Source organism: Coenobita brevimanus, chromosome 97 (assembly GCF_032717465.1).
Source record: "Coenobita brevimanus isolate Jiangsu-jjx chromosome 97, ASM3271746v2, whole genome shotgun sequence".
Classification (NCBI taxonomy): domain Eukaryota; kingdom Metazoa; phylum Arthropoda; class Malacostraca; order Decapoda; family Coenobitidae; genus Coenobita; species Coenobita brevimanus.
The window spans coordinates 10,578,245-10,600,237 of record NC_137050.1 but is presented as its reverse complement, the minus strand read 5'-3'; the positions used below and the strand labels follow the sequence as shown (position 1 = coordinate 10,600,237).

General features: G+C 41.5%; 1 protein-coding gene across 1 annotated transcript in view; it reads right to left on the bottom strand.

The window, feature by feature from the left end:
• The window catches only part of Mtp (microsomal triacylglycerol transfer protein), a 108,033-nt gene that overhangs the window by 36,916 nt on the left and 49,124 nt on the right, over positions 1 to 21,993 (bottom strand). Inside the window, exons 2-8 of the mRNA XM_080283517.1 lie at positions 20,613 to 20,803; positions 18,452 to 18,655; positions 17,637 to 17,786; positions 14,776 to 14,941; positions 12,604 to 12,749; positions 11,973 to 12,133; positions 6,033 to 6,187 (exon numbers count right to left, since the gene is read on the bottom strand). Of these exons, the coding sequence (XP_080139643.1) occupies positions 6,033 to 6,187; positions 11,973 to 12,133; positions 12,604 to 12,749; positions 14,776 to 14,941; positions 17,637 to 17,786; positions 18,452 to 18,655; positions 20,613 to 20,803 (1,173 nt within the window). The remainder of the gene's footprint in view (positions 1 to 6,032; positions 6,188 to 11,972; positions 12,134 to 12,603; positions 12,750 to 14,775; positions 14,942 to 17,636; positions 17,787 to 18,451; positions 18,656 to 20,612; positions 20,804 to 21,993) is intronic.

Here is a 21,993-nt window from a genome sequence, read left to right as displayed (position 1 = left end):
GGAAAATTCTTTCTATTTGCCTGAACAGTTCCACAGGACCCAGTACTGTGTTCAAGCAAATACTTGGTCAACGCCGAGGCAGTGTAATAATTATCCGCGTACAGAATGTGGTGCCTGTTGAAACACCTTTGCATCAGCACTTTCACGACTGCTGTCGAGAAACTGTGAGGATCATCACTAGGTATATCAACATCCGTTGCTGAATAAACTATCACATCAAGCACATATCCAATTTTGTAGTCACAAAGGACAAAGAATATCAGCCCAAAGCGGTGACGCTTGGACGGCACATACTGCGTAAATGCCAAACTGCCCCTGAATAACACCAGTGACTTGTCAATTACCACTTTCCGAAATGGATGAAAACCCTGGAAAACGACTCCTTGAGCATTTTTAGAATGGGTCTAATTTTCCACAACCTGTCATTCGGTGCAGGCCCATAATTTCTATTGTAATGGAGGAACCTTAGGGTGGCGAGGCACCTGTCACGGGGCATATACAGTAGGCCCACACAGTGCGCGAGAGATTGGGCGGTCCACGACCTCGTGCACTGGGAATTCGCATACTGGGAATACATAATCTTATGGGAATAATTACATATGGGCGGTACCCCCTCATACCTGGACATTTTTTGGCCCTTAGAGACATAATAAAGGTCATATTTTTCAGACATTGTACTAAAGCTATAGCTACAATAACAAAAATATGGGTAGTCACCTTAACAACAGTAAACAACAGGCCTGATGACCTTAAATAACAGGGGTTCTGAGGCGCGGCAACACTTACAGCGCCGCACTCCCCACCGCACCAACACTTCCCTCCACAGACTCCTCTTAAGCACCTTCCCCAGGAGCACCAAAGTCACTCACTTCGGCCATAAACCCTTCAAAGTCCAATGCTGACACTTCTGACATTGCATCCTCTTCATCCTCAACAGTAGAATGCCCGGGAATTTCTGCGCATCAACATGACATGTGACGCGCTGTGTGAGGGGTGGTTGCACACTAATAGAAAATGGCATTTTTGAGCCACTCCTTGCCTCTGCCTCACATTCTGTGCGGTAAACTTGCGCACTCAAGGGTTTTTGGTCACTCGCACACAATGCAAATCGCGCACTGTGATGACGCGCACTGTGCGAACCTACTGTACTTACCGAAGACAGGTGTGCCCATGAGTTCATCTATCGGCCACTAGTCTTGGAGCATATGTTTTCTTGCATGTGCCATCAACATGGTAAGGGTTAGCCACGCAAACAACTCCCCCACCTCCACAGGTTGCTAGTCCCTCATGTGCGTGCTTTTGCTGGCAGCCACTGCACACACATAGCCTGGTGGAAATTTATTTCTTCGACCAGGATTTGCATAACTGCAGTAGTGAATACTGCTCTGAAAATACTGCTAATAGTCCAGGGCCAGGGGGGAGTGCATCCTCCTGAACAACTGTTCCTTCCTCATCAAACACCAGCACAGAGGGCTCAAATCCTGCTCCATCCTCCCAAAGGTATCCACTCTACTCACACCGGGTAAGGTGGACCATCTGCCATGTGCAGCATGTATTTTCTGCATGCGTGCATGCCCGCGAGCATGCTCATTCCAGGGGATGAGGGGGAAGGAAAGACAGAGGTGTGGGAGGTGGGGGGTGATGACTCACTTGATGCGGGCCTTCCCTGGGGAGACGCTTCCTGTTAAGTAACATCACATGGGGCCTGTGTGGAAAATTCCACTCCTGAAGGGTCCAGTTGTGGTGATTCTGCCATTGAAGTACTCGGCTGAGGTGAAGGTGGAAGTTCAAGGGTGAGACGACCGCGAGCACACAGTGAGCGTGGCGGTGAGATGGCTCATCAGCGTTTATTTCGCAGATGACCGCCAACTCCACCCTCACCTGTCTGGTGTGCTCGGTCATCTATGTCCTCCTCCTCAGTGAACTCGTCACTGTCGAAGGCATTGCCCTCCTCCTGCAGGAGTCTGAGAGCCTTTTCAGGCATCTGAGAGTGGGAAGGGGTTGGAGGACGAGAGAGTTCACTTTCCACATGGTAACTCCTTCTCTCTTCCGAAGACGTACTCTCACTAAGTGTCCGTGAGGACACAGTGTCGTCCAAGGCACGGGATGGCACTATCATTGAGCCCTTTCTTCGGCACTAAGGGCACAACTTTAGCGGGGGTCGATGATGCACTCAGCCCTGCATGTGGTGGGATGGAATCGGACGATGACGATGATGAAGACATGGCTCCTCACTTTACCAGTGCCATGTACAGACTGAGCCGTGCATCTGTGGGGTACCTGGGGGGCCTACCTACCCTATGGGTGTCACAGAAAATGATCGCGAGTTCGAAAGATGGTGGGAAGATGCTTGAGGCTAATCCCGTCAACCGGCAGAGCTCAATGTCCTGAACTGTGATCGCTAAACACATCAGCCAGCTCGTAGGAGTTAATGTGCCAATATGTTTGTATATTCCTAACTGAATAAACATATAATTATTATTATTATTATTATTATTATTATTATTATTATCAACATTTGTTCATTCATCGTTTAATCCAGTGTTGCCCCACCAGGGGGAAAGAAAAAGTCCAATTTTATAAACTGTGATAGTCAAATTTTGCACATTCCCAAACTTCACGTTCAAATTTTTCAAGGTTGCACTGTATAATGGCATAACAGTAGCCCCTTAAGTGGCACCTCTGTAATAGTAATAATAATAATAATAATAATTATTATTATTGTTATTATTATTATTATTGTTATTATTATTATTATTATATCATTATTATTATTTTTATTATTATTACCATACTGTAATAATAATATTAAGTAATATTACTATTATTATTATTAGAGTACCATCTAAATATGACAATTTATAAAATTGGCCTTTTTATTTCCCAAAATTAGCTCTGAATGATCACCGAAGATAGCATCTAAAACTGACACCTACACTCATCTGAGAGTGGATGACCTTAAGAGCACTGGTCTCATCACCTAAAATAAAAATTTTCATTCCTCATTATTCTTTGATTTGGTTTAAACATTATTCAGATTTCAACAAAATCATAGCTTTTTTTTTTTTTTTTCTTAAAAAACTTGACCATGTAGGTCTGTAAAAAAGTATCAATCTATGTCTTGCCAGACACCCTAATCCTGCAAGGGATGGCCACAAACAAATCACCTCCATGTTGCCCTGTCCCTCACCATTTCACTGCCCTCCCCCTAGCTCACACCCTTCTCTTTACCTCTCCACTCCATCCCTCCATCTCATCCTCCACCTCCCCCTCCTTCTCCTTCCCTCCACCTTGCTCACATACACTCTCCTCATTAGTCTCTTGCCCTCCATCCTCTCCACATGGCCAAACCACCTCAATGTATTAATGCTTTCTATTATCTCCACACCCACATCACAATGTTCCCTCACTTCCTCATTTGTCAGTCCTGACATATTTTGGAGTTAATTAAGGAATTCTGAGTGCATGCTACAACTCAAATATGCTTCTCTCTCTCTCTCTCATAATTATGGGTAGGTCACCACCTGGTCTGTAAGCTCCATATCTGGTAACCATGAATTGGAGAATAAACATGTGAGAACCAGCGTTTCAGTACCGGGTATGCCTTTTTTAGTACAGCCAGTTTTTAACGTCAATAGATTTAGGACACATTATACATTACACCATATAATTATGCCTCTTTAATTTTAAATTACATAAACGAGACAGTCTAACATCCAACTTACTTTCGAAATTGGACACTCCAATTAATTTTCGTTCTTAGAGGGAATTATACTCCATAGGGACAAGAAGTTAAAAAAATTCTCTATAAGTCCAACTTTTATGGGCTAACCGCTGTCATCATTATTCCTTTCAAAAATAATTTTACATTTATCATCACTTACAGAGCTTACTCCACATGCTCCTCTCAAATAACTCATTTCCACTGCTCTCACTCTTGACTGGTGTCCTTCCAAGGTCCAAGCTTCACTTCCTTACACAAGAGTTGTTATCACAATACTATCATGTAGCAACATTTTTACTTCTATGCTCACTTCCCTATTTCTTATCTTTGCTTTCAAAGAACCAGCAACCTTTCTTCCTTGTTGTACCCTTTCAAGCACTTCATCCTCCAAACTTCCATCCTTACTCATCACACTACCCAAGTACTAAAATGCACTCACATTTTCCATTTCCTCATTATCCAACTTCAATGTACATTCAGTGACTTCATTTCTCTCTAAGACCATAACTTTATTCTTCCCTACATTCGACTTTAGATTCTGTTTCTTACACACTCTCCCAAACACAACTACCAAGCCTTGCAGTTCCCCCTTCGTCTTCACTTAACAATATGGTATCATCTGTAAACAACAGTATTTCCAAATGCTGTCCTCTCTCATTTCAGCCATTCCAGTGTCCACTGCCCTATCCTGCATCTCATTTATAACTCCATCCATATTCAGACTAAATAACCAGGGAGACATGACACATCCCTGTTTCAATCCAACATTCATCCATCCATCCACCATCCAGTCCTACATTGCCCCATGAGGAACCCAGGAGCCCGGGGCTAGGCAGTTGGTCCCGACATTTAAGATGAGAGTGACCAGCCTCACTCATCCCTGAATGGCATTACATAAGCAATCAACCCCAACCACCCCTTGGATTTAAACCTTCACTGGCTCAATCCAACTGGAGCGCAATAATTACCCACTAAACCACCAGGCGCCAAAATTTGGTTATATGGTTACCACCCAGCATAGTAAATGGTTTCCTGGTGCACAGGAAACCATTTGGCTTGTCACTCAGTGTAGAGTCACCCACCGGCTAAAGGAAGTGGAAAGAATAAAGGAAAAAAAAAAGACAGAAGATGGAGAGTAGAGTCACCCGTAAACGGAAGGAAGAGGAAAGACAGACAGAAGAGGACGGAAGGAAAAAAGGAAGGAAGAGAGGAAAGGGCCGTCACCCGAGAGCAGCACTACATAGAGTGGGAAGTGGATGATAAGCCAGACATGAGGTAATTGTAATCTGTGATCGTAGTCGATTACAGACTTTAGTGTAATTGTAACTGATTACTTAGGCATTTTTTTTCAAAGTACAGTAATCGCAATCATAATCAATTACCTGTACTCTCATACCGTAATCGTAATCATGGCTACTTTTATGATTACAAGGCCCCAGATAAGTTATTCTTCCACAAATACTCGTCAAGAATAAAATACTGTAGTTCAGTGTCAAACAGTCAAAAATACACCACAAAAGTCCATATGCAATATGAAAACAAAAGTGAATTGTAGGTTATCACTTAGAAGCTTCCATATAATACCATACCTAAGCTAGAATAATATCACCTGGGAAGATCTCAGTTGGTAGAAAAGTTAATAGAATGAAAGGGTCAAGGACAAAGTGAAGAAAAGTCTCGGTTCTTGAATGATTAAAACTCATTTTTATTGTAAATCGGCAAAGAAATACAGTAAAGGAACAACTTACTGGACATAGCACTATACAGTGTATTTTTATCCAGAGTAACAGTCACCATAGGTTCTGCAGAGCTTAACCCTATGTTCTTCCTTACGCAGGCAATTCTTATGAAAATGATTTGCATGTAAGATATATAGCCCTAGAAATTATCAGTTTAATATTACTGGATGATGTTTTTGCTTTTAAAAACTAACCAGCTATTTACTTTAATCAATGCCAAGTATAAAAGAAATGTGCTCATAATTATATAGTGCATAACAGTACACGTAATCATGATTGTAATCATGATTACTTCTTATGTAATTGTAATCGTAATTGATTACTCTTACTTTTACTGTACTCATAATCGTAATTGTAATCTGAAGTTTGCAAAGTAATCGTAACTGTAATTGATTACAATACCCCTGTAATTGCCCCAAGCCAGTGATGAGCACCCCCATCAACCACTAAACCTATATATCTATCTATCAATCTATCTATCTATCTATATACACACACACACACACACACACACATTCTGTCTGCACACATCCTAGACTGCAATGTGCAGCAACCACATGAAGTGTTACCTTGTATAAGAATGACAGTAGGGTGTGTGGCAAGGGAGAGGCTCAAGAGGTAACGCTCAGGTAGGTCTGGTGGCCCATTGAAATTGACAACAGTCATGGCTGCCTTGTGGGCAGCAACAGTTTGGGCTGCTGCAGCGATGTCCAGCAGCTGTGGTCTGGGGGAAAATATGCATGTTGAATCCCTTACACATGACATATTACACTTTACTCCTGCTGTCTTCAGATGATCTGATTCATCTTATATTAAAGCTTTCTGTAATGAAGAGATAAGTGAAAGCTACTTGGTATATGTAACCCTCTGGCTGAAAAATTCTTACTGAAGATAAGTGAACGCATTAGGAGACTGCAAGAACAGCGTAAAAATCAAGTCATCAGACTGACAGGGTTAATTCTGTGCCATACTGTACAAGACATTTTCATCATTATCCTGCCCTGTTTTCCCACCTGCAGGTGCGGTGAGGTAGGGTACTGAAAACCCTGTACTGTACAAACAATTGTATGCATATACAATACAGTACTTTAATGGCTGGCTTACACAAACCTGACATGGATGGGCAGCTCTACTATACACACTCATGCCACTTTTAATGGGTCTTGAAGAACAACTGATTCATACAGCTAATGAACACTACTTTCTGTCACTAACAGAAGTGACCAACCTCCACCTAACAGTTTCGTTTCATTTTTAAAGGCTCTACCATGCTTGCATGCGTCGGCCTTGGTCACCTAATGGCGGCTCTCCATGCGGCACGATCTACTGCAGCCTCCCTGTTCAGTCCCTTAACCCTGAGGTCACACTTAATGACCTAGTCCCATGTCTTTCTCGGTCTACCCCTCATAACCCCGCCCCCAATATTAACACTTCTCACTTTCCTCACCCAATTATCACCCCCCATCCTCTCCACATGCCCAAACCATCTCAATCTACCTCTCCTCATTACAACACCAATACATTCCAGTCCCATCCTATCTTTCAACATCTTCCATCGTAAACCCAGCCCCCCCAGACCTTGCACGCAGGGACACACTACACATCCACCTAATCATTGTCATTTCTGTACGTTTGAGCCTGCGAATATCCTTCTCCTTTACTGCCCAGGTCTCATTACCATACAGCATTACACTCCTAACACAGGCTGCATACAAAGACCTCTTAGCACGTACGGAGAGTCCTCTCAATGTCAGGAGAGGCAAGAGCTCCATGAACTTCTTCCAACCACTTCTCACCTTAGCCACAGAGCTAGTTCCAGCCCCACCTCCAGCACACAACATGTCTCCCAAATAACAAAACTCCTCTGCACACTCAAGAGATTCACCAGCAAGTTCACCTAATGCACCATGCATATTACATGGGTGTGGAAGGCTGCTAGGTAAAGGGTGAGAAATGAAGGTAGAAAATGTTTTGAAATGATATTTGTGAATATGAGTTTGTATATACAGTTGAGTCGTCTAATCCACGGCAATATGGTTCTGGACCACTGCTGTGCTTTAGAAATTCTGCGGTTTATAAATAACATAACTTATGGGAAAAATTACTAATGGTTCTCACCTCTCAGCCAAGTTGCCACGTATCACCCTACCTACACTCAACTGGTCACCAGTGAACACCAACACACACTCAAATAATTATTCAATGCATGTATTACTGAGAATAAAGAATATTAAACATTAATTAATCAATATTAAAGGGTCTTTCGTGACTCTGACTGACGACATTTCTTAAGTGGAAGGGGTAAGGGTGGGAGTTCCGAGGCTACAGGCAAACTAGGGCCTCTCAGCATGAGGCGAGTGTGGTAGTGCCTCATGCTGCTGCTGCCTCAGCCCCACTTCTTCCTCCTCAGCCTCCCTCAGAAACCCCTCAAAGTCCACTGCAGAGATAACTGAAGCGATGTCGTCATTCTTGCCTTTTACTTGCCATTACCGAAGCAATGAATAACATCCATTTTCCATTTTTTTTTCTGTCCCTTTTGCGACAAAGTCTTACTCTGGTATCATATCACGCTGGAAGGGCACGTAAGGAAAAAAAAAAGGGGGGGGGCCAAATAGTCCTCAGAAACTGCGCTCGTGGCCACCCTTGCAGCGGGTGATGCAGGAATAAACAATGGAGGGAAGTAGTGTGCATACTTGCTGCCAGGGAAGGGTTATGACTGGCTTCTCATTGCTTGTCATGCTTGCCTGTGAATGGCTGATAGCTGTGGTTTGTGGCACAGACACACATGATGGAAATCTCAACAGATGTGCATCACTTTGGCGCCGAAAGTCCGCACTTTAAGCATATAACTGTGGTTTCTGCTACTTTCAGTTCTAAGCGGGAACCATGCCGTGGATTAGAAAACCATGGCTTACAAACACACGTTTTATGCGATTCAACTGTATCATTGATGGACCTTCAACAAGGTCCTGGCATATGAGTACACAAAAGAGGACATACTACTGCACCCATTTCAATGCTCACCCCCATGTGGGACTGACTGACCCTAGGTGAGGAAGAATGGTAGATATACAAATTGTACATGCTACCAGCAAAGGCTCCTACAAACAAAATATTCTACATATGACATAACTTCATAACTGAGAGACACGTCAAAAAATGAAATACAGTAAGGTCCCGGGTTACGTCAGAGTTCCGTTCCTGAGACATGACGTAAGCCGATTTTGAACGTAACTCGAGTTTTATACAGTACGTCGTATGATTATACTTACCGCAAAGCATCTTACAGATTTTTCAGCCATACATTGCATACTAAACATGTAATAATATTATAACAGGTATGTATAAGAAACATAGTCTTTTGAACTGATGATATTTATTGAATAAAATATAAGTTGTACTAGCTAAGAGTCTTCGTCACAGTACCACACTCGCTGCGGTAACAGCACTTCTCATCGTCATGGCAGCAGAGTTACGCCACCACTGCCTCACCCACAACTGAGTCTGGCTGCCGCTCCCTCACTCTCCCATCCTTACACACGTGCACACTGCCAACACACATTTTATTCCTATATTCAAGCACTTTTCATACTTCATCATACAATAAAGTTTACTGTAAATTACTGCCGTAAAATATGAAATAACATCATTACCAGCACGATAATGTAAGCATTTCTAACATCGTTTGATGGCTTTTTTTTTTTTCTCACTCGGACAGCAAAATTATTTCAGTGATAAAATGACCGATTACTGTATGGTACTGTAATAAAAGATGCATACTATGTGTCACTACATACCTTCTGACATCAACTTGACTCGTTACTGGGGTTGCGATGTGGAAGGCACTGCATCAGGGGAGTCAGGGACCGGAGCAGGGGAGTCCAGGGCTGAAGCAGGGGAGTCCGGGGCTGAAGCAGGGGAGTCAGGGGCTGAAGATAGGGAGTCAGGGGTTGACGATGAGGATGAGGTAGCAACTGGTGGTGAAGTTGTGGCTCGGTGTTCAGTTCGCTTGAAAAACTGGAGAATTGAAGACTGCTTGGCGGCATATTTCTTTTCGTCATTGATTTGACGATAACAGGACACTGCATCCTCAATTCCCCTGTACACTTTGGCAAACCTCTCTGCATTTGGGTCCTGATCTTCAAATGCAGCCATTGCTTTTTCTAGGAAGTCGAAAGCATTTGCCATTTCCTTAATCTTAAACTGTCTTAGCGGTTCTGCCTCATCACTTTTTTCATCATTTTCCATTTGTTTTCCTAGGTATAGCAAGTCTTCATTACTCAGCTCTTGATCATGTGAATCAACAAGTTCATGTACATCACTCTCGTCTATGTCCAGATTTAAATCATTTCCAATTTTCACACAGTTGCGCTTGACTTCGTTTATACTGTCTTCATCAAATCCTTTAAAGTCATTTACGAGGTTAGGGCACACTTTTTTCCACACTCCGTGCATATTTGTCTCAGTCACTTCAGCCCAACATTCTCCAATATTTTTTACTGCCTTATAGATGTTGAAATCTTTCCAGAATTCTTTGAGTGTTACTTTACCATTTTCTGTTGCTCGTATTGCCTGTCTGAATGTTTTTCTCAGGTAGTAAGCCTTGAAAGCTCTTATTACACCTTGGTCCATGGGTTGTAGGATTGATGTTGTGTTTGGTGGCATAAACACAACTTTTACATTAGGGTGCAACTCTGTCAGGCTCGAAGGATGACCAGGAGCATTATCAATAATGAGAAAAGCTTTGAATGGCAGATTCTTCATAGCACAATACCGTTCAACCTCTGGCACGAAACACTTTGAAAACCAGTCAATGAAAATTGCACTAGTCACCCAAGCCTTTAAATTACTTTTCCAATGAACTGGTAGGCTAGCTTTAAGGATCCCCTTAAGAGCTCTTGGATTTTCGGAGTGGTACACGAGTAGTGGTTTAAGCTTGAAATCGCCTGCACAGTTTCCCCCCAAAAGTAGCGTTAGGCGCTCTTTGGATGCTTTGTGACCTGGCATGGTTTTTTCTTCTTTAGCAATATAGGTTCTGTTAGGCATTCGTTTCCAGTTTAGTCCCGTTTCATCAACATTAAATATAAGTTCTGGAATGTAGCCTTCCTTCTCAATCAACTCCTCCAACTCTTTAACGAATGTTTTTGCTGCTTCGTCATCTGCACTGGCTGCTTCTCCGAAAATTCTTTTGCTGGTTAGGTTTGCTCGAGCCCTGAAACGAGTAAACCAACCTTTTGATGCCACAAATGTCTCGTTGGTCTCACTTTCCTCATTTTTTTCTTTCTTAAGGTCTTGGTAGAGTGTGCGTGCTTTTTCACAGATTAACTGTTCACTCAGAGGCATGCACAGTTGATTATTGTCCTCAATCCACAGCATTAGCATACGTTCCATCTCAATCAACAGTCCCGATCTTTGCTTGGTAATCACAGTTGACTGCATGGGAGTTGCACCTTTAACGTGAGTCAAGATACGTTCCTTGTATTGCTGATGCCTTTTCTCCTTTCTCATTACGCTTAATAATATCGACTTTTTCACGTAATGTGATGGTCTTGCATTTCTTGGAGTCGTTATGGTCACCAGGAAGCTGTCTCTTAGGCATCTTGGAATCAGGATGGCGAAAAACACAAGAAAATGACGGTATCACTGTATCAGGCGGTGGTAGCAGTGAGACTGAGAGCGATTGTTGGTAGTTAAGCGTGAGGCGGGAAAACGCCAGAGACATCTCGCGGTACACAGCAACACTTCAAAACCCACGCTTTACGTATTTTTTCTTTATTTTCTTATATTTTAAAATTTCCACTCACGGACTGACTGTCGTAACCTTGAATTGACGTAAGTCGATACTGACGTAACCCGGGACCTTACTGTACTGTATATATTATATAAAACATACGAGGAGCTCCATGGAGTAACTTTGAATGCATCAAAATCAGACTCATGAAAATGGAGGACAGAATATGACACTTTTGGCACATGGCACCTTTGGGGTTCCTCCATGGAATGCCTCAGATTATTTTCATGATGCTGTTCCTTGGAGGAACTCCGAAGGTGCTATTAGGCAGGAAATTTAAAAATTGCTGTCAAAGCTCTATTTTCTTGTTTTATTGAGTTTGGCATACTCAGTTACTCCACCGAGTTCCTCAAACAGCCTAATGTACACACATGCACCAACCTAACATAAATGCAATCATAAACAATGATTTACATACAATACTCAAACACACACTCACATCACTATCCTCATCCTGATCACCTTTTCTCATCCAACACTGGGGTGAAGTTGGGTCCAGAAAAACTAAAGTGAAAGCAAGTGAGTAAGAAAAGTATCAACAACATATTCAGTGAAATCAGCATATGTGCATACTTTTTTGGTATATTTCTGTAAGATGCACTGTACATTATATGCCAGACAATCAAGTGACTATCATGTTAAATAATGGTGCCAGACTTTTGTCATGTGCTCCTCTTAAAAAAGTCTAAAAACTTCCAACACAACTGAATACACTCACAGTATCTTGGCATTTTTTTTGTCCTTGAGCACTGCCTGAATTGTGGCTTGGTCACTCTCTCGCACCTTCCGCAACAGACGAGTGAAGGCAATAGCTGACCCTTGCGCACCAAGGTTCTTGCCACTCAAAGCATTACGAAAGTTGTTTACTAGATCTTTTAGCTGTAATCAAAGGAAGCTCTGAATAAATAAACTGTTTGATACTGAACACAATATGCCTGGGACTGCTTGTCCAGCATTAGAGGTACAGTATTGAGTAGAAGCAAATGCTGGTTAGATAAAAGATGAAGTACAAATAACACTAATTTGTACTGGATGCACATCACTGTCATTTCAAATATTGTATCATATAATTTCCTGATGAACTTACAAAGGATAAGAAATTTCTTGAGCACTACAAACTACCCAACAAGTAAGACTGGAGTATAGAATTACAAGAAGTATGTGTGTAAACTGTATAATGTTGCTATAAAAGTTCATTTTCAAAAGAATCCTTTGCAACAAGAATTTCAAGAATCTGAAGGTATTAACTCCCTAGGAGTCAATTCTAGCAAGTTTAAAATTATCATAAAATGTATACAGGTAAAAATGTCTAAATACTGCATCTCTCTATAATGAATAAATGTTCTCACCGTCTTGCAGGCAATACACTCCTTTGGATCTGGTGTTGTTGCCAGCTGCTCTGGTACCAAAGATTTTTTCAATATGGAGGCCACTGACTTTACTGCCTCTGCTACAGTTTTACCCATATAATTTGGTGTTGTCACTTTTTTGCTGCCTGCCAAAGAAAACAGAGACACTGAATTTGTACTGTACTAATTTGATGAGCATATTAATCATCATCATCACCATCACTGTATTTCTCACTAATAATTGGAGTGAGTAGGATTCAGAATTAATTAAAGGAAAAGCAAAAGCTGCAACTACTAACAATATGCACAGTAAAATGGAACATCCATAGTCCACTGATCACATCAGCTTTTGAAATGATGGTTCTAACCCATAAGGCATACTATATCTAAACAAAGTGCTTTACTTGAAGCTGCTATTCCACCACAAGAGTGAAATGTGGATATAAGCTTGGTACTAGTCACACAATCACATTTCACAGGCAGGAAATATCCATCTATCCATCCATCATCCAATCCTACATTACCCCATGAGGAGCGTGGGAGTCCGGGGCTAGGCAGTTGGTCCTGACATTTAAGATGAGAGTGACCAGCCTCACTCATCCCTGAGTGCCATTACGTGAGCAATCAGCCCCAACCACCACCTAGATATAAACCTTCACCGGCTCAATCCGATTGGAGTGCAATGATTACCTACTAAACCACCAGGTGCCAAAATTTGGTTATATGGTTACCACCCAGTGTAGTATATGGTTTCCTGGTGTACAGGAAATCATTTGGCTTGTCACTCAGTGTAGAGTCACCCACAGGCAGAAGGAAGATGGAAAGCCACAAATAAGTCACTTAATGTCTTTCTTCCAAGTATCTGCACATACGGTCAAGGTCAAGCTAAGACCCTCACATTATTACAATTCTTGGCCTAGCTTCAGTCTACAGAAAACATCAGCTGTACAACTGCCAACTTCAATGTGGGGATTTCTTAAGAGGATACATGGTCTCACTGTTCTGTATGCATGTAATGTACAACAATTGGGGCATTCTGTCCACTTCAGAGTTAGAGTTGATTGCAATCCTTGTCTTGTGTACCTCTATACATAATTAATCTGTCCATTACTTTGTCAATTCATCTGTTTTCTCAACTTTCCAAAACCCCACTTCCTCACATATTCACTTATGATATCAAACCATCTTCTTTTTGGTCTTCCACATTTTTGCTCAACCTTAAACACAATCACATTTATCCATTTCTCCATCCAAATCATAACCATTCCTTTCCATGCAATCATATCACCTGTGCGATCAATATCACTGGTACTACAGCTGTCAAAAGCAGGACCAGTGCAAACATTCAACAGTAAAGCATCACAAACACCACAGCCACAACCATCACCATACTCATATACTGTATTTACAACCAAAACTACCACCACAACCACCAGTAAAATCACTGCTCTCATCATCACTATTAGCCTCCTTTAGTCCAAAGGGTTCTTTCCGAAGCTGAATTCAAACATATAATATCGCCCAGAACAAAATACAAAGTACATCCTCAGGTTGCAGGGGTTAATGGAGACTATTTTCAATCCCTTCACCCACACAGATCTCTCCTATACTGAATATACAGTAATTGTCTGGGGTCAGCCAGAATACAAAAAATACTATATCCTTGGGCTGAAAGGGTTATCACCACCACTACATCTGTGTCAGCAACACAGGCATCATCACAGCAACCACCACCAATTTCAAACGGCAGGTAAGTGACTGCTGGACACAGTGCTACCTTACGTTATAGTCCTAAATGGATGTGACTGGGCACAAACTTAGTTGTAATGAAGGTGGCACGCTTTTCATTTCTTTCTCTTTGTACATCATCAACTTCATGACATGTTTTAGTGTATTTCAATCTGACTAACATCACATGATTTATTTCAGCTTAGGAGAGATACCACAATGATGATAGGATTAAAAACAATCTCCTTTAATCCATTCAGCCCAAAGATGTCTTTAAATTTCACTTTGACTATCATTACAATAAACACCATTACTGGTACTGGAAAGGGATGCTGTCATGTGGTGGCAGCTCTGCTGTCTGGTTACACCAACACCCTTCCCTCCCTATCTCCTTACCTAACTTAAGGAGAGTATGAAATTTCACCTGCTGTATATAGTACTCACTCTTAAACTGAAGGGTCTGCTTACTAATCACCTCTGCCCCTGCCTGTTTACGTGCCTCCACTCGGAGGAAGTGTGTTTCCATTGAAGTGGCCTTGCGTAAGATTTTGTCTTCAGGCCTTAAGAGAAAGGAGGCTGTAGAATGGCTGGTCACCTCAGCACCTAAAACCTATCACAGAATAAAGAACAGCAAGGGGAAATAATTAAAGATCAATACAGTTATGCATAAATTGCTTAGGCTAATAAGGTTATGGTGAAATGGAGTCTGGGCACCTGTAACTGATGAACTAAAGTTAAAGAAAACAACATAAATCTAATATTCCTACCTTCCCATACTTTTGCTACATTTGGTTTCTTCAAAAACATATTGTAAAGTATAAGCTGCATGCTGCAAGTCTTACATTAGTTTCAATCCAGATATCACTGCAAGTAATAAGAGAAGAGACAAGTTGCAGGTTAGACAAATGTTTTTACTACCCTCCACCTGACAGAGTCATTTTTTAATTATCAATAGGGGTCAGTATTTAGTTTCTTTTCAATTCTGAAGGCTCCAACACGCTTGCATACGTCAGCCTTGGTCACCAAATGGCGACTCTCCATGCTGCTCAATCTCTGGTAGCCTCCCTGTTCAGTCCCTTAGCCCTGAGGTCACACTTAATAACCTCGTCCTGTGTCTTTTTCGGTCTTCCCTTCGCAACCCCACCCTCAGTATTAATGCTTCTAACTTTCTGCATCCAATTATCATCCTCCATCCTTGCCACATGCCCAAACCACCTCAATCTACCCCTTCTCATCACAACACAAATACACTCCAGTCCCATCTTGCCTCTCAACTCTTCCATCGTAATCCTAGCCTCCCCAGGCCTTCCACTCAGGGATACTGCACATCCACCTAATCATTGTCATTTCTGTACATCTGAGCCTGCAAATATCCTCTTCCTTTACTGCTCAGGTCTCACTACCATACAGCATTATGCTCCTAACACATGCTGCAGGCAAACATCAACAGAATTATAAACTGAATATCAGGATACGAGAGAGAGAGAGAGAGAGAGAGATGAAAAGAAAAACACTGATATGGTATGGACATTTGAGCAGAAAGGAGAAAGATTAGACTATCAAATACAGGATTTGGAAGTGAGCTGACTGATAATGCTGCAATGGAAAAATTTCGTCACATGCAGAAAAGAGCAGAACAGTTATAGTTGAGTCGGCGATGAGTAATGACTGAAGAATGGGTGTGGGAAAAAAAAATTAAAAAAATGTGCATGGACAGAGCAGGCTAGGGACTCTTCCGTCATGGCCTCCCCCATGAAGATTTTCTTGGGAGGCAAACTGATGGACAAATTGCTAAAAGTTGCAGAACCTGAGTCTATATCTAACAAAAGTCAGAGGTAAATAGTGATGCCAACACTAGTAGTCTGTGATCAGCAACATATTTTAGTCTTCTGGCAGTGCTCCAGTATTATGGACATATTATTATTTCCTTGGTTTACCAAAGTAATCTATGATGATTAATGACATATTTCATTAAAATAATACAGTATTTAAACTCCTATTCTGACAAGTTTGTCTCTGAGTATATTATTTTCAATAAATATTAAGTATTGCTGTGTAAACATAGACCATAAGTGGAAACTTCTGTTATGTCAGAACAGTACAGTTGTACCCAGGTTTTTAAAAATCATCATGATCATCATCATCATGACCCTCCTTTCTCTCTATCAATGTATGACATATAACTTACAAACAATGGAGGGAAAAGTAAGAAAGGGGGAGAATTATCAACAGCATGTGCAGAGAAATGGATCGCACTCATTCATAAATCATCCAGGCTCCTAATTCTAATTCCATCTCGCAAGCCTAACGACTGGAACATACTTTTAACGAAATATTTCTTTATACGTATAAACTATACATGCACTTCACACAAACCTGCCAGATAAGAGTAATGCCACTAACTATCGAGTTAAGAAGGAGTGCCAAACCCTTGTCATGTGCCTCTCCATACATTCTTCTGCCAACCAACTTAATCCCCTGCCAGTTGCCTGACCTCAAATTCCACACCTCTTTCTGGAACACTCACTCACCATATCCATCCACCTTCCTCCTAGTCAACCACATCTCCTTCCACCTTCCAGTTCATTCACATATATCCTGTACTAACTTTACCACCCTATCTATAATCTCCATATCATCACACCAACTAAGCACAATCTCTTCTACCCATTTTGAACAAAACACCTTATTCCACATCATTCAAGAAACATTCTTTTTTCTTTTATCCTATACATTCCAAACTCCATTCACATTCCTCAAAAGACCCATATCCATTGATTTTACACCTGACTATCCATTTTCATGCTGTATCAAAGTCTCACACTAGTAAGTTAACGTGGGCACTAACATACCTTCATACAATCCACTTGTAGTCTCCATACCCAGACTTCAATTTCATATTAAAGTTGTCATGGCACCAGGTACCTTTTCATTCCTAAGACACTCCACTCAATTCTCCCAGACACTCCACTCAACTCTCTCTCAGAAAATTTTTCTCCCTTTTCTGTTACTGCACTGAGGTGCATAACACAATAGGTTGCCTTCTCATTCTCAGAAACCGTCATTTTACTTATGTCATCATTTATTTTCAAACCATGTACATCTATGAACCAGCCCACAAAGAGCTTGTTCACCATCAGCAAGCAACACAGCAGACATGTCTGCATTATCCTTTCACTATATAAGTTCTCCCCTAAATGAATATAACTGTCTTATAAGAGCAACAGCAAATTAAGAAAAATCTTACTGTATTGGGTATATACAGTAGCTTTACAAGTAATTAAAAGCCACAGCCACTTCCTTACCTTGTTGGTCTGGTTGAAGAATGGGACAGGTGTGACATTCCTGCAGTTGCGCTTGAGCTTGGTGACATGTGTTGAGTCTATGAGGTTGTAAGTTACTTCACATTCTCCTGATGTATCCACTTCTGTCTGCTGCACATTTTTCACCTGGTGCTGTTGTGGGGACAATAATAATAACAATGGTACAGTACTGATATATTAGAACCTTAGTACTATAAAGATGGAAGGAGTTTCTGTTGAACAGGTCCATATCAAATGTCTAAAATGTGTGTAAGTACTGTAATAGGCCTATACTGATAGACTGGAAATTTGTAGCTGATGTCTGTATTACAGTTCTGTACTGTACCAACATGCCACTCTAATTATAAACATTTTAAAGAAATCATATACAGTACTAGAAAGTACATGTACTTTCAGAAATGTGCTTTCAGTTACTCAAACATGAACAACATGACAGATATGGCGTAATGTACTGTAATCACAAATGTTACACTATTAAGCTCTCTTCCCTTTGGTCTAAAACTGCCAACTCTTCATCTTGAATGCTGAGTTGTAACAATCAACTTACACTAGACAATGATACTAGTTTATCAAGAAGTGCTACTGAACCGATGCTGAGCCAAAGTATTGCCATTTTCTGGCTTTCAGCCAGGTAGAATAAGATGCAAAAGGACGAACATCTGCGCCAAGTGAAGGTGAAATGCATACGCCAGACTCAACTTCAATACAGCTGAGTACACTGCCTATAAATGGACATACTGAAAGAGCAATCATCTCATGAAATACTGATAAGAATAAATAATTTTAATGGTAACTACCTGGAAAAGACTGGAGATACCCTTCATAACATTGATGACTGAGAGCTCTCCACCTTCAATGTGGTAGACATTACCAATAACACCATTATTCCAGTGGAAGAAAAGAGGGTGCAGCTTGTAGCTCTCCAGTCGTGATCCTTTGTTCATGAACCCTTCTGGAGATGGACCTTGTCGTGCCTTCACAGAAAGTTTGGGGGTTACAACCTGCAAGACAAAGGATGATTATACCTAACAGAGCAAGAGTATGAACTAGCACAAGTTACTCATACTGACTAGAGACTATACATAGCAAACAATATATGAGATCTGTCCAAAACGAAACCAAACTTTTTAAACAGCACATCAACTAGCTAGCGTAACATGACAGTGATGGGGGTGCTGTGTAGTGGCAACTTTGAGCTTTAGTCTAACACTAGTTGCATCTTGCAAAGTTACTTGGGCATTGAGGTACATGTGCTTGAGTGAACCTGTGTTCGGTGCACTTCGCAATTTGTTGCAAGTTGAACAATGACGGATCTCGAAAGGCAACATGTTCGCATGAAATTCTGTTTCATAACAGGTGATGAAATGTGGATGTATGGCTACAATGTTGAAACAAAAAGGCAGTTGTTGCAAAGGGTTGGAACATCGTCACTGCGACAAAAAAAAGTATGTCAGAGTCACTCAAATGTGAAAGTGATGCTGACTTTTTTTTATTAGAAGGGCACTGCTCATTATGAGTTTGTTCCACATGGTCAGGCAGTCAATAAAGGGTTTGACTTGGACGTCCTGAAGATTTTCAGGGAGGCAGTGTGAAGAAAGAGGCCTGAGGCATGGACAAACAACCTGGATGCTGCACCATGACAATGCACTTGATCACACGTCCCTCTTTATCCGTGACTTTTTGGCGAAACACGAGATGACTATCGTCCCCCAGCCACCCTACTCTCTGGATTTGGGCCTGTGGACTTTATGTTCCCAAAGTTGAAATCCACCCTCAAAGGTTGCCAACTTCAGACAACAAAAAGACAGAAGAAAATTAGCCAAGTGCACTAAACACACATTCACACAAGTGCATATACCTCAATGAATAAGTGACATGCTGTGATGCAGCTAGTGTCAGACAAAAGCTCAAAGTCGCAAATACACAGTGCTCCTGTCGCTATCACAATATGCCTGTCAATTGGCGTGCTATTTAACCTGTACAATCCCGCCACCGGCATCGTGCCGACAGTACAAAACATCTCGATTAATCCCAGCGACGTGATGGTGCCGACAGCAAAATTCGAGCACTGTAGCACTTCTCAAACTGCTTTAATCTAGCTAATTTTTTGCTAAGGAGTAGCTTAGTGTATTGGCAACACTGTGTCCAAGCAGTTGTAGTACTGAGTTTGGTTCTGCATGGGTGTGGAACATCAGTGTGCCACTGTCCGTCATAGCATCAGAAAGTCGCGAAAATCATGCCATTTTTCCGTCTCATTGGGCTGGGAGAGGCTGTTGAAATTGTCACATGGACTTTTCTGTCCCTTCATTTAGTGATTCTTTCAGTAGAGAAAGACCTGGATGCCTCTTCTGGGGAGGAATATAAGCCAGTGGAGGACACTGAGAAAAAGGAATCCCCCATTCTCCCCCCCCCCCATTCTCTCTCATCCTGCCCAGCTGGGTGAGAAAACGTTGCTCACGGCTTGGGAAACTGGGCTAAAAACACGACGGACAGCCATCCTGCTCTTATTTCTCCTATAAGGAATACTTTTTCTGGCTTTTCCTTGACTTATATGTCCTATTGGATTGTTTTATGCAATAAAATTTTTTTCCGTTTTTGGTCCGGGATTAGGTGGGTATAAAATTGTAAAAATGCCCGGGATGGTACGGGTTAAAAAGTTTGATTTCTTTTTGAACAGGCATTGCTTAACAAAGCTTACAAAGATACTGTAATATTATTCTGATTATGGAAATAAGGTCAGAATCATCCTCTGAATATAAAGTCAAATCAGCCAGTATTGGACACTACTGTGACTGTGTACATATGGTGTCACAATACCCATAGGTCTATATCATCATCATCATCATCATTATCTTCATCACCATCATCCATTTCTCAACCTACAGATGGGGTGATGTAGGGTCCAGAAAAAAGTAAAGAGAAATAAACACAGGAAACACAGCATCAGAGTAAACTCACTGTAAGTTGAAGGAGTTGCTCATGGGTGTTTGTGGGGTGCTGCCAAACTGGAGTGACCTCTGCTGTTAACTCAACCCTAAATCCCACGTCTCTCGGTGTGGACACTGGCACTTGTTGTGGTTCATTTAGCAGAACTGATGTCTCATACCCGTATATATACAATGTCCCAACCTCAAACTGTCGAGAATAGGCTGACAAACAAAACAGTCCATTAAAAACAATACCAGTGATGGCTAAAACGGACCATTATCATAATAATGGCAATAAAACTGCAAAGTATCATTTCTTTTTTCACAGAATATTCTTTCAGATACCTCAGAACATGTACAGGTAAGGGATTAACACTCAATTCAACTGGTATGGACACATTTATATTCCAGTTTCAGTACGTTACCAATATAATTGCTGGGAACAGGACTCATGGTCTATATTATTTTCTTGATTTACAGCACACATTACAGCTACCTTATAGAGTACTGGGTAATAAATATGACCAACTGTATCATCCATAATATCACACTCATGACTACAGTACAGTGCTGTACTATGGAGAAGATGGAGAATAGGAGACTGACTAGGAGAGCTTATGTAAGGTGGAATAGGAGAGGAGAAGAGGGAAACCATGGGTGTGATGGTGGGATGGAGTGGAGAGATATATGAGGGAGGAGAGTGTGACCTGGAGGGTAGCAGCCAAATAGCGGAGGACAGCACTGTGGAGGCAATTTGTTTGTGGCCACCCCTTATGGGATTAAGGCATCTGGGAAGACATACATACATACATATACTATATATATATATATATATATATATATATATATATATATATATATATATATATATGTAAACTCCGTAATATCCAGACACCCATTTCCTGGACACCCCAATTTCCAGACATTTTGGGCCTGGGCCTTCGGCCCCCCCCCCCCCAAAAAAAAATCCCACCCGTAATTTGAAATTTGCACATGGCACCGAACAGCTGTGTTTATGCACGGCCCCTCCACCCTTTCCTTCCTCCCCCCACCCCAGTTACCGCCTAACTAGCATCGTGAGTAGATGCTCATCGCAATGGATGCCGCACATGCTATTTTTGTGAATAAACAGTGAATAAACAGCAATACCTCACCACTAGGCCACATGGGAATTTACAGTACAGTATTTTGCAGTGTTAAGAAATTAGAATTTAAAGTGCAAAAGATTGAGTATGGAGTGCAAACTGGCGGTTGAAACTGGCGTGGTGCAATGAAGAACAGAATGTGCAGTGTTAAACAATTATAACTCACAGTGCAAAGAACTAAGTGCAGCAAAACACTGGATTACTGTACATGCTTCAAGTGCATTTTCATCACTGCCAGACCCTTAAAGGAGGTGGCCACAGATGTGC